We start from the raw sequence: 12,500 nt of genomic DNA on the forward strand, positions 1-12,500 counted from the left end.
CAGAACACAGAGGATCATGGGAAGGTCAATTGATTAATTGTGTGATTAAATGGATTATTGACCACGGGGTGTGTGCGAGTGTGTGTGTTTCACCTGGCTGTGTCCACCGGTGCTGATGCTACACACTCGCAGGCGGTAAACTGTGCCAGGCGTCAGTTCTTCACACACACACTCTGTAGCGGGGCCGCTGTACGCCACCTCCCACTGGCCCGCTGCACAAGACAAACAGCAGATCAGGGTTTGTGTGTATGTGAATATGTGTGTGTAGAGGTATATATGCAGTTCAACAAGACACCACATCTATTCATATCTGGCATTAATCAGACAACACACTCTCTACCCCTCTCTCTCAACCTATATCAGTTCAGTCCATTCACTGTTTCAATGGCACTTTAAACTAGAAGAGAGGGAGAGGGGTGAAGTGGGGTGAGGAAGGGGAAGGGCATAGATGGGATAGAGGGGAAGAGAAAGAGAAGGAGTGGGTGGGTGGGTAGAGAGAAGGAGTGGGAGGGTGGGTGGGTGGGTGGGTAGAGAGAAGGTGTGGGTGGGTGGGTAGAGAGAAGGAGGGAGAGGGTGGGTAGAGAGAAGGAGGGAGAGGGTGGGTAGAGAGAAGGCATGGGTGGGTGGGTAGAGAGAAGGAGTGGGTGGGTAGAGAGAAGGAGTGGGAGGGTGGGTAGGGAGAAGGTGTGGGTGGGTAGAGAGAAGGAGTGGGTGGGTGGGTAGAGAGAAGGCGTGGGTGGGTGGGTAGAGAGAAGGAGTGGGTGGGTGGGTAGAGAGAAGGCGTGGGTGGGTGGGTAGAGAGAAGGAGTGGGTGGGTGGGTGAAGGGTGGGTGGGTAGAGAGAAGGAGTGGGTGGGTGGGTAGAGAGAAGGAGTGGGTGGGTGGGAAGAGAGAAGGAGGGAGAGGGGAAGAAAACGTGGAAGAAAGTAGGAGCTTTCAGAATTTGTTGGGTTGATAAACTATGACCAAACTGAATATGACCAGGCTAATCAATGTGTTCTGAAGAGATGTTCATTATTATGTAGGTCACAGGAGTTGTGGACTTAGTAAAAAGCACTCAACCTGACAGGGAAGGACAAAGAAAACAGAGAGAGAAAGAAATGAAGAAAATTACGGAAAACGTCAAAGCACTGATACACCTAGTAAATTACTGGTGTTTATATAGCAGTACATTACTGGTGTTTATATAGCAGTACATTGCTGGTGTTACTGGTGTTTATATAGCAGTACATTACTGGTGTTTATATAGCAGTACATTACTGGTGTTTATATAGCAGTACATTACTGGTGTTTATACAGCAGTACATTACTGGTGTTTATATAGCAGTACATTACTGGTGTTTATATAGCAGTACATTACTGGTGTTTATATAGCAGTACATTACTGGTGTTTATATAGCAGTACATTACTGGTGTTTATATAGCAGTACATTTCTGGTGTTTATATAGCAGTAAATTAATGGTGTTTATATAGCAGTAAATTAATGGTGTTTATATAGCAGTACATTACTGGTGTTTATATAGCAGTACATTACTGGTGTTTATATAGCAGTACATTACTGGTGTTTATATAGCAGTACATTACTGGTGTTTATATAGCAGTACATTACTGGTGTTTATATAGCAGTACATTACTGGTGTTTATATAGCAGTACATTTCTGGTGTTTATATAGCAGTAAATTAATGGTGTTTATATAGCAGTACATTACTGGTGTTTATATAGCAGTACATTACTGGTGTTTATATAGCAGTACATTACTGGTGTTTATATAGCAGTACATTACTGGTGTTTATATAGCAGTACATTACTGGTGTTTATATAGCAGTACATTTCTGGTGTTTATATAGCAGTAAATTAATGGTGTTTATATAGCAGTAAATTAATGGTGTTTATATAGCAGTACATTACTGGTGTTTATATAGCAGTACATTACTGGTGTTTATATAGCAGTACATTACTGGTGTTTATATAGCAGTACATTACTGGTGTTTATATAGCAGTACATTACTGGTGTTTATATAGCAGTACATTACTGATGTTACTGGTGCTTTATAGCAGTACATTACTGGTGTTACTGGTGTTTATATAGCAGTACATTACTGGTGTTTATATAGCAGTCCATTACTGGTGTTTATATAGCAGTAAATTAATGGTGTTTATATAGCAGTAAATTAATGGTGTTTATATAGCAGTACATTACTGGTGTTTATATAGCAGTACATTACTGATGTTACTGGTGCTTTATAGCAGTACATTACTGGTGTTTATATAGCAGTACATTACTGGTGTTTATATAGCAGTAAATTAATGGTGTTTATATAGCAGTACATTACTGGTGTTTATATAGCAGTACATTACTGGTGTTTATATAGCAGTACATTACTGGTGTTTATATAGCAGTACATTACTGGTGTTTATATAGCAGTACATTACTGGTGTTTATATAGCAGTACATTACTGGTGTTTATATAGCAGTAAATTACTGGTGTTTATATAGCAGTACATTACTGGTGTTTATACAGCAGTACATTACTGGTGTTTATACAGCAGTACATTGCAGGTGAAAACTAAAACAAAGAAGGACAGAGTATTGTACCGTCAGAGCTTCCTTCTGAGATCTCCAGCAGATATGTCAGAACTTCTGAACCTCCATTGTCCTGGGGAGGATCTGGAGAAAAGAACAGAAGAGACCAAGAGAAAGAGAGAGACAGAGAGAGAGACACAGAGACAGAGACACAGAGAGAGACACAGAGAGAGAGAGAGAGAGAGAGAGAGAGAGAGAGAGAGAGAGAGAGAGAGAGAGAGAGAGAGAGAGAGAGAGAGAGACAGAGAGAGACAGAAATCAAGACAAAACAGTATTTACTTGATGTGTGTTCATTATGTTTTACATCTCCATTGATAATCACACTGAAAACATGCATGCGTGTGTTTGTGTGTTTACCCCAGGTGATGGTGAAGCCATAAGATGTAGTGGTCGTGACTCGGGGGGGAGAAGGGGGTCCAGGTTTGTCAGGACAGGTAGTACACACCAACACTTCACTGGGTTTACTGCCACCCTCCACGTTAGACGCTATCAGCTGCAGAGAGAGTGAGAGAGAGAGGAGGGACGAGAGAGAAGAGGGAGCGGGAGGAGAGAGAGAGGAGGGACGAGAGAGAAGAGGGAGCGGGAGGAGAGAGAGAGGAGGGACGAGAGAGAAGAGAGAGCGAGAGGAGAGAGAGAGGAGGGAAGAGAGAGAAGAGGGAGCGAGAGGAGAGAGAAGAGGGAGGAGAGAGAGGAGGGACGAGAGAGAAGAGGGAGCGAGAGGAGAGAGAGGAGGGAGGAGAGAGAGAAGAGGGAGCGAGAGGAGAGAGAGGAGGGAGGAGAGAGAGAGGAGGGACGAGAGAGAAGAGGGAGCGGGGAGGAGAGAGAGGAGGGACGAGAGAGAGGAGGGAGGAGAGAGAAGAGGGAGCGAGAGGAGAGAGAGAGGAGGAGAGAGAGTGGAGGGAGGAGAGAGAGAGGAGGGAGGAGAGAGAGAGGAGGGACAAGAGAGAAGAGGGAGCGGGAGGAGAGAGAGGAGGGAGGAGAGAGAAGAGGGAGCGAGAGGAGAGAGAGGAGGGAGGAGAGAGAAGAGGGAGCGAGAGAAGAGAGAGGAGGGACGAGAGAGAAGAGGGAGCGAGAGAGAAGAGGGAGCGAGAGGAGAGAGAGGAGGGACGAGAGAGAAGAGGGAGCGAGAGAGAAGAGGGAGCGAGAGGAGAGAGAGGAGGGACGAGAGAGAAGAGGGAGCGGGAGGAGAGAGAGGAGGGAGGAGAGAGAGGAGGGACGAGAGAGAAGAGGGAGCGAGAGGAGAGAGAGAGAGGAGGGAGGAGAGAGAAGAGGGAGCGAGAGGGAGAGAGAGAGGAGGGAGGAGAGAGAAGAGGGAGCGAGAGAGAAGAGGGAGCGAGAGGAGAGAGAGGAGGGACGAGAGAGAAGAGGGAGCGGGAGGAGAGAGAGGAGGGAGGAGAGAGAGGAGGGACGAGAGAGAAGAGGGAGCGAGAGGAGAGAGAGAGGAGGGAGGAGAGAGAAGAGGGAGCGAGAGGAGAGAGAGAGGAGGGACGAGAGAGAAGAGGGAGCGAGAGGAGAGAGAGAGGAGGGACGAGAGAGGAGAGAGAGAGGAGGGGAGGAGAGAGGAGAGAGAGAGGAGGGAGGAGAGAGAGAGGAGGGAGGAGAGAGAGAAGAGGGAGCGAGAGGAGAGAGAGAGGAGGGACGAGAGAGGAGAGAGAGAGGAGGGAGGAGAGAGAGAGGAGGGAAGAGAGAGAAAAGAGGGAGCGAGAGGAGAGAGAGGAGGGACGAGAGAGGAGAGAGAGAGAGGAGGGAGGAGAGAGAGAGGAGGGAAGAGAGAGAGAAGAGGGAGCGAGAGGAGAGAGAGGAGGGACGAGAGAGGAGAGAGAGGAGGGAGGAGAGAGAGAGGAGGGACGAGAGAGAAGAGGGAGCGGGAGGAGAGAGAGGAGGGAGGAGAGAGAAGAGGGAGCGAGAGGAGAGAGAGGAGGGAGGAGAGAGAAGAGGGAGCGAGAGGAGAGAGAGGAGGGAGGAGAGAGAAGAGGGAGCGAGAGGAGAGAGAGGAGGGAGGAGAGAGAAGAGGGAGCGAGAGGAGAGAGAGAGAGGAGGGACGAGAGAGAAGAGGGAGCAGGAGGAGAGAGAGGAGGGAGGAGAGAGAAGAGGGAGCGAGAGGAGAGAGAGAGAGGAGGGAGGAGAGAGAAGAGGGAGCGAGAGGAGAGAGAGAGAGAGGAGGGAGGAGAGAGAAGAGGGAGCGAGAGGAGAGAGAGAGGAGGGACGAGAGAGAAGAGGGAGCGAGAGGAGAGAGAGAGGAGGGACGAGAGAGAAGAGGGAGCGGGAGGAGAGAGAGGAGGGACGAGAGAGAAGAGGGAGCGAGAGGAGAGAGAGAGGAGGGACGAGAGAGAAGAGGGAGCGGGAGGAGAGAGGAGGGAGGAGAGAGAAGAGGGAGAGAGGAGGGAGGAGAGAGAAGAGGGAGCGAGAGGAGAGAGAGAGGAGGGACGAGAGAGAAGAGGGAGCGAGAGGAGAGAGAGAGGAGGGACGAGAGAGAAGAGGGAGCGGGAGGAGAGAGGAGGGAGGAGAGAGAAGAGGGAGAGAGGAGGGAGGAGAGAGAAGAGGGAGCGAGAGGAGAGAGAGAGAGGAGGGACGAGAGAGAAGAGGGAGCGAGAGGAGAGAGAGAGGAGGGACGAGAGAGAAGAGGGAGCGGGAGGAGAGAGAGGAGGGATGAGAGAGAAGAGGGAGCGAGAGGAGAGAGAGAGGAGGGACGAGAGAGAAGAGGGAGCGGGAGGAGAGAGAGGAGGGACGAGAGAGAAGAGGGAGCGAGAGGGAGAGAGGAGGGAGGAGAGAGAAGAGGGAGAGAGGAGGGAGGAGAGAGAAGAGGGAGCGAGAGGAGAGAGAGAGAAGAGGGAGCGAGAGGAGAGAGAGAGGAGGGACGAGAGAGAAGAGGGAGCGAGAGGAGAGAGAGAGGAGGGACGAGAGAGAAGAGGGAGCGAGAGGAGAGAGAGAGGAGGGACGAGAGAGAAGAGGGAGCGGGAGGAGAGAGAGGAGGGACGAGAGAGAAGAGGGAGCGAGAGGAGAGAGAGGAGGGACGAGAGAGAAGAGGGAGCGAGAGGAGAGAGAGGAGGGACGAGAGAGAAGAGGGAGCGAGAGGAGAGAGAGAGGAGGGACGAGAGAGAAGAGGGAGCGGGAGGAGAGAGAGGAGGGACGAGAGAGAAGAGGGAGCGAGAGGAGAGAGAGGAGGGACGAGAGAGAAGAGGGAGCGGGAGGAGAGAGAGGAGGGACGAGAGAGAAGAGGGAGCGAGAGGGAGAGAGAGGAGGGACGAGAGAGAAGAGGGAGCGAGAGGAGAGAGAGGAGGGACGAGAGAGAAGAGGGAGCGAGAGGAGAGAGAGGAGGGACGAGAGAGAAGAGGGAGCGAGAGGAGAGAGAGGAGGGACGAGAGAGAAGAGGGAGCGAGAGAGAGAGGAGGGACGAGAGAGAAGAGGGAGAGAGAAGAGGGAGCGAGAGGAGAGAGAGGAGGGACGAGAGAGAAGAGGGAGCGGGAGGAGAGAGAGAGGAGGGACGAGAGAGAAGAGGGAGAGAGAAGAGGGAGCGAGAGGAGAGAGAGGAGGGAGGAGAGAGAGAAGAGGGAGCGGGAGGAGAGAGAGAGGAGGGACGAGAGAGAAGAGGGAGCGAGAGGAGAGAGAGAGTAGGGACGAGAGAGAAGAGGGAGCGAGAGGAGAGAGAGGAGGGACGAGAGAGAAGAGGGAGCGAGAGGAGAGAGAGGAGGGACGAGAGAGAAGAGGGAGCGAGAGAGAGAGGAGGGACGAGAGAGAAGAGGGAGAGAGAAGAGGGAGCGAGAGAGAGAGGAGGGACGAGAGAGAAGAGGGAGAGAGAAGAGGGAGCGAGAGAGAGAGGAGGGACGAGAGAGAAGAGGGAGAGAGAAGAGGGAGCGAGAGAGAGAGGAGGGACGAGAGAGAAGAGAGAGAGAGAAGAGGGAGCGAGAGAGAGAGGAGGGACGAGAGAGAAGAGGGAGCGAGAGGAGAGAGAGGAGGGACGAGAGAGAAGAGGGAGCGAGAGGAGAGAGAGGAGGGACGAGAGAGAAGAGGGAGCGAGAGGAGAGAGAGGAGGGACGAGAGAGAAGAGGGAGCGAGAGGAGAGAGAGGAGGGACGAGAGAGAAGAGGGAGCGAGAGAGAGAGGAGGGACGAGAGAGAAGAGGGAGAGAGAAGAGGGAGCGAGAGGAGAGAGGAGGGAAGAGAGAAGAGGGAGCGGGAGGGAGAGAGAGAGGAGGGACGAGAGAGAAGAGGGAGAGAGAAGAGGGAGCGAGAGGAGAGAGAGGAGGGAGGAGAGAGAAGAGGGAGCGGGAGGAGAGAGAGAGGAGGGACGAGAGAGAAGAGGGAGCGAGAGGAGAGAGAGAGTAGGGACGAGAGAGAAGAGGGAGCGAGAGGAGAGAGAGAGGAGGGACGAGAGAGAAGAGGGAGCGAGAGGAGAGAGAGGAGGGAGGAGAGAGAGAGGAGGGACGAGAGAGAAGAGGGAGCGAGAGGAGAGAGAGAGAAGAGGGATGAGAGAGAAGAGGAGCGAGAGGAGAGAGAAGAGGGATGAGAGAGAAGAGGGATGAGAGAGAAGAGGGTTGCGAGAGGAGAGAGAGGAGGGACGAGAGAGAAGAGGGAGCGAGAGGGAGAGAGAAGAGGGATGAGAGAGAAGAGGGAGCGAGAGGAGAGAGAGGAGGGACGAGAGAGAAGAGGGAGCGAGAGGGAGAGAGAAGAGGGGGTAGAATATGTTGATATTTTTTATGTATTGATTGTACATTTGAAATAGATGGCATATTATCCAATAAACTGCTATAAATGATCACCTCTTTATAAAAGAGTTCCAAAGAAAGTTTCCAAATAAATCACACTGCTGACTATAATGACTTGTATTGTACTGTGTATGTTTTGCACAGGTCTGTGCTAGTGGCTATTGGCCTGTGCTCTTTAGTGTGATGTAAATGTCTGCCTTGCTGTGCAGACTGGATGACTTGACGTTCCACCTGCCATTCAGAGAACACACAACAACAACAACAACAACAAAGCACATTGTACAAAACAAAACACCCTCTCCTCTCTATTCACCTCTACCTGCCTCCCTCTCTATTCACCTCTACCTGCCTCCCTCTCTATTCACCTCTACCTGCCTCCCTCTCTATTCACCTCTACCTGCCTCCCTCTCTATTCACCTCTACCTGCCTCCTCTCTATTCACCTCTACCTGCCTCCCTCTCTATTCACCTCTACCTGCCTCCCTCTCTATTCACCTCTACCTGCCTCCCTCTCTATTCACCTCTACCTGCCTCCCTCTCTATTCACCTCTACCTGCCTCCCTCTCTATTCACCTCTACCTGCCTCCCTCTCTATTCACCTCTACCTGCCTCCCTCTCTATTCACCTCTACCTGCCTCCCTCTCTATTCACCTCTACCTGCCTCCCTCTCTATTCACCTCTACCTGCCTCCCTCTCTATTCACCTCTACCTGCCTCCCTCTATTCTTACCTGCCTCCCTCTCACCTTACCTGCCTCCCTCTCTTACCTGCCTCCCTCTCTTACCTGCCTCCCTCTCTACCTGCCCCCCCACCCTCTCTTACCTGCCTCCCTCTCTCCCCCACTCACCCTCTCTTACCTGCCTCCCTCTCTCCCCCACTCACCCTCTCTTACCTGCCTCCCTCTCTCCCCCACTCACCCTCTCTTACCTGCCTCCCTCTCTCCCCCACTCACCCTCTCTTACCTGCCTCCCTCTCTCCCCCACTCACCCTCTCTTACCTGCCTCCCTCTCTCCCCCACTCACCCTCTCTTACCTGCCTCCCTCTCTCCCCCACTCACCCTCTCTTACCTGCCTCCCTCTCTCCCCCACTCACCCTCTCTTACCTGCCTCCCTCTCTCCCCCACTCACCCTCTCTTACCTGCCTCCCTCTCTCCCCCACTCACCCTCTCTTACCTGCCTCCCTCTCTCCCCCACTCACCCCTCTCCACCTGCCTCCCTCTCTCTCCCCCACTCACCCTCTCTTACCTGCCTCCCTCTCTCCCCCACTCACCCTCTCTCTCCCCCACTCACCCTCTCTCCCCCACTCACCCTCTCTCCCCCACTCACCCTCTCTTACCTGCCTCCCCTCTCTCCCCCACTCACCCTCTCTCCCCCACTCACCCTCTCTCCCCCACTCACCCTCTCTTACCTGCCTCCCTCTCTCCCCCACTCACCCTCTCACTACCTGCCTCCCCTCTCACCCCCCACTCACCCTCTCTCCCCCACTCACCCTCTCTCCCCCACTCACCCTCTCTCCCCCACTCACCCTCTCTCCCCCCCACTCACCCTCTCTCTACCCCCCTCCCTCTCTCCCCCACTCACCCTCTCTCTCCCCCACTCACCCTCTCTCCCCCACTCACCCTCTCTTACCTGCCTCCCTCTCTCCCCCACTCACCCTCTCTTACCTGCCTCCCTCTCTCCCCCACTCACCCTCTCTCCCCCACTCACCCTCTCTCCAATATATTCCCTCCACTAATGGACACTACAGAGAGAAAGAGAGGAATGAGTGGAAGAGTAAAGAGAGAGATGCTCTCGTCTCTAATCAATGATTCACTAAATCAACAGGATTTCCTACTGGTCACTGGGACCAGAACAATAGAAATATATATAGAAATACTAAGAGTTTATTTCCAATATCCACCAATTTTACACATGAGTGTTTTTTCATCAGAAATGATTGCTTATGGGTACCTTCATGTTTGTGTAAAATATTACTGCTCTCAGATGTTTTTACTGATAGATTTGAGATGTTTATAAAATAATTTGCAAAACACTATATATTACTATATGTTTAGCTGGAATGAAATGTTGGTATCCTGTATACTTGACTGTGATATGTGGTTGTCTCACCTAGCTATTGTAAGATGAATGCACTTACTGAAAGTCTCTCTGGATGAGAGCATCTGCTAAACGACTCAAATGTAAATGTTTTACATACAGATCTCATATTACTGCATGAAAAAAAGAATAATAACGAAGCAAAAAAACATGACTATTTGTCACTCTGAAGTGAAACCATCAAGTCATAGACTTTAAACAAATACATGTCTGTCATTGAACAAACCTACACCATGAAAAAAAACACACCAATCTCTCATCATTTCTTGAAACAATATAAGCTCATTTACCAACATTTCTGAAAATGAATATATAGCTTTTTGGAATAAAACTCTTCACGTGTGTTCACCATTTTGTTTGTGATGATTTGTCCCATGCAGACAGATCACACACACGCATGTAGCTACACAAATATGCTGCATACACGTGCACACACACACACTCTCTCTCTGTCTAGGTCACACTCTCTCTGTCTAGGTCACACTCTCTCTGTCTAGGTCACACTCTCTCTGTCTAGGTCACACTCTCTCTGTCTAGGTCACACTCTCTCTGTCTAGGTCACACTCTCTCTGTCTAGGTCACACTCTCTCTGTCTAGGTCACACTCTCTCTGTCTAGGTCACACTCTCTCTGTCTAGGTCACACTCTCTCTGTCTAGGTCACACTCTCTCTGTCTAGGTCACACTCTCTCTGTCTAGGTCACACTCTCTCTGTCTAGGTCACACTCTCTCTGTCTAGGTCACACTCTCTCTGTCTAGGTCACACTCTCTCTGTCTAGGTCACACTCTCTCTGTCTAGGTCACACTCTCTCTGTCTAGGTCACACTCTCTCTCACTTTTCTCTTTAGAACATTGTGTTTTACAAATGAAAACCTTCAACAAAGCACAGATACACTTATAGCGGTATCTTGCTGGTGTTTATTTAAGCAATAAGGCACGAGGGGGTGTGGAATAGGGCCAATACGCCACGACTAGGGGATGTTCTTATGCACAACGTAACGCAGAGTACCTGGATACAAGGCCATATATCACAAACCCCTGAGGTGACTTGTTATTATAAACTGGCTACCAACGTAATTAGAGCAGTATAACCCGTGGTATACAGTCTGATATACCACGGCTGTCAGCCAACCAGCATTCAGGGCTCCAACCGCCCAGTTCATAAATAGCAGTAAATTGCAGGTATTTCTAGAGGACAGACTGACAGTGGTTGTATGGCTGCTAAACGCTGACACATTGTGTAGTGCGTGTGTCTCTCGTGCACATGACGACAACAATCACTGTGTCTTTCTAGCAGAATACAAGCCTTTCCCGTTTCCACGGTAACACACAACCAGACACCATTTCGCCACAATAAAACCTCAGAGACAGACACACTCTTACCCTGAATTTGTACTGTGTGCTCCTCTTCAGGCCTTGCACTGTGGAGGTTAGGTTGTCTCCAGTGTACTTCGGATGAAAGTCTGTTCCCTGGAAGGTCAAACGTTTTCAGTTAACATTTAAACAGACATTTGGCTGTGTGTGTGTGTGTGTGTGTGTGTGTGTGTGTGTGTGTGTGTGTGGGACTCACGGTATTATCCTCCTGGATCTCGAGTGTGTATGTGATTAGTTCCTCGTTGGCGCTGCCCTCGGGACGGCCCCACTCCAGCGTGACCCAGGAGACGCCCGCCCGCAGCAGCCGCGGTGCCAGGGGGCAGGAGGGCAGCGTACCTGTAGTGTAGAACACAACCTCCGTACTGAAACCACTGTAGAGGTAGGGGAGGGAGGCAGGGAGGGAGAGAGGGGGAGGGAGGGAGGAAGGGAGAGGTGGGGGGGGAGAGGTAGGGGGAGGGGGAGGGAGGGAGGAAGAGGTAGGGGGAGGGGGAGGGAGGAAGGGAGAGGTGGGGGGGGAGAGAGGGGGAGGGGAGAGGTAGAGAGGGGGAGGGGAGAGGTAGGGGAGAGGGAGGGAGAGGTAGGGGAGAGGAAGGGAGAGGTAGGGGGGAGGGGGGAGGGAGGGAGGAAGGGAGAGGTAGGGGGAGGGGGAGGGAGGGAGGAAGGGAGAGGTAGGGGGAGGGGGGGGAGGGAGGGAGGAAGGGAGAGGTAGGGGGGGGAGGGAGAGAGGGGGGGGGAGAGGTAGGGGACAGGGAGGGAGAGGTAGGGGAGGGAGGGAGGAGGGGAGAGGGAGGGAGAGGAGAGAGAGGAGAGAGAGGGGGAGGGGAGAGGTAGGGAGAGAGGGGGAGGGAGGGAGGAAGGGAGAGGTGGGGGGAGGGAGAGAGGGGGTAGGGGAGAGGTAGGAGGGAGGGGGGAGGGAGGAAGGGAGAGGGAGGAGGGGGAGGGAGGAAGGAGAGGAGGTAGGGGGAGGGGGAGGAAGGGAGAGGTGGGGGGAGGGAGGTAGGGGGGAGGGGGAGGGAGGGAGGAAGGGAGAGGTAGGGGGGGTGGGAGGGAGGAAGGGAGAGGTAGGGGGGGGGGGGGGGAGGGAGAGAGGAGGGGGGGGGGGAGGAAGGGAGAGGTAGGGGGAGGAAGGGAGAGGTAGGGGGAGGGGGAGGGAGGGAGGAAGGGAGAGGTAGGGGAGAGAGGGGGAGGGGAGAGGTAGGGGACAGGGAGGGAGAGGTAGGGGGAGGGAGGGAGGAGGGGAGAGAGGAGGGAGAGGAGAGAGAGGGGAGGGGGAGAGGTAGGGAGAGAGGGGGAGGGGAGAGGTAGGGAGAGAGGGGAGAGGGAGGGAGAGAGGGGAGAGGGGGAGGGGGAGAGAGAGGGAGGGAGAGAGGGGGATCTCCCTCCTCTTTTCTGGGGGAGGGAGAGGGGGGGAGAGAGAGAGTGAGGGAGAGAGGGGTGGAGAGAGGGAGGGAGCAAAATACATGAATTTAGACACAAACAAAGCAGAGCTCATGTCTTTTATCTCTTCTCTCTCTCAATCTCTCCCTCCATCTCCCTCCTCTTTTCTGTCACTGGAACGACCGGCCTCAAGCAGGGGAATCTGCCCCACGGCAACGATGCGAGAACAAGAGGAGCGAGGAAACAAGAAAATAGAGAGAGACTCATTCAGAGAGATAAGACCACACAACTAACCTCAACACAGCCATACGTCAACCAGACAACTAACCTCAACACAGCCATACGTCAACCACACAACTAACCTCAAC

General features: G+C 52.5%; 1 protein-coding gene across 1 annotated transcript in view; it reads right to left on the reverse strand.

Moving 5' to 3' along the window:
- Nucleotides 1-12,500, reverse strand: part of LOC112240063 (fibronectin type III domain-containing protein 3B) — a 154,835-nt gene that overhangs the window by 41,310 nt on the left and 101,025 nt on the right. The window contains 5 exon segments of the mRNA XM_042319519.1: nt 94-212; nt 2,598-2,669; nt 2,943-3,078; nt 10,765-10,851; nt 10,952-11,126. Coding sequence (XP_042175453.1) covers nt 94-212; nt 2,598-2,669; nt 2,943-3,078; nt 10,765-10,851; nt 10,952-11,126 — 589 coding nt within the window.

The sequence above is a fragment of the Oncorhynchus tshawytscha genome, unplaced genomic scaffold (genome assembly GCF_018296145.1).
Source record: "Oncorhynchus tshawytscha isolate Ot180627B unplaced genomic scaffold, Otsh_v2.0 Un_scaffold_1528_pilon_pilon, whole genome shotgun sequence".
Taxonomy (NCBI): domain Eukaryota; kingdom Metazoa; phylum Chordata; class Actinopteri; order Salmoniformes; family Salmonidae; genus Oncorhynchus; species Oncorhynchus tshawytscha.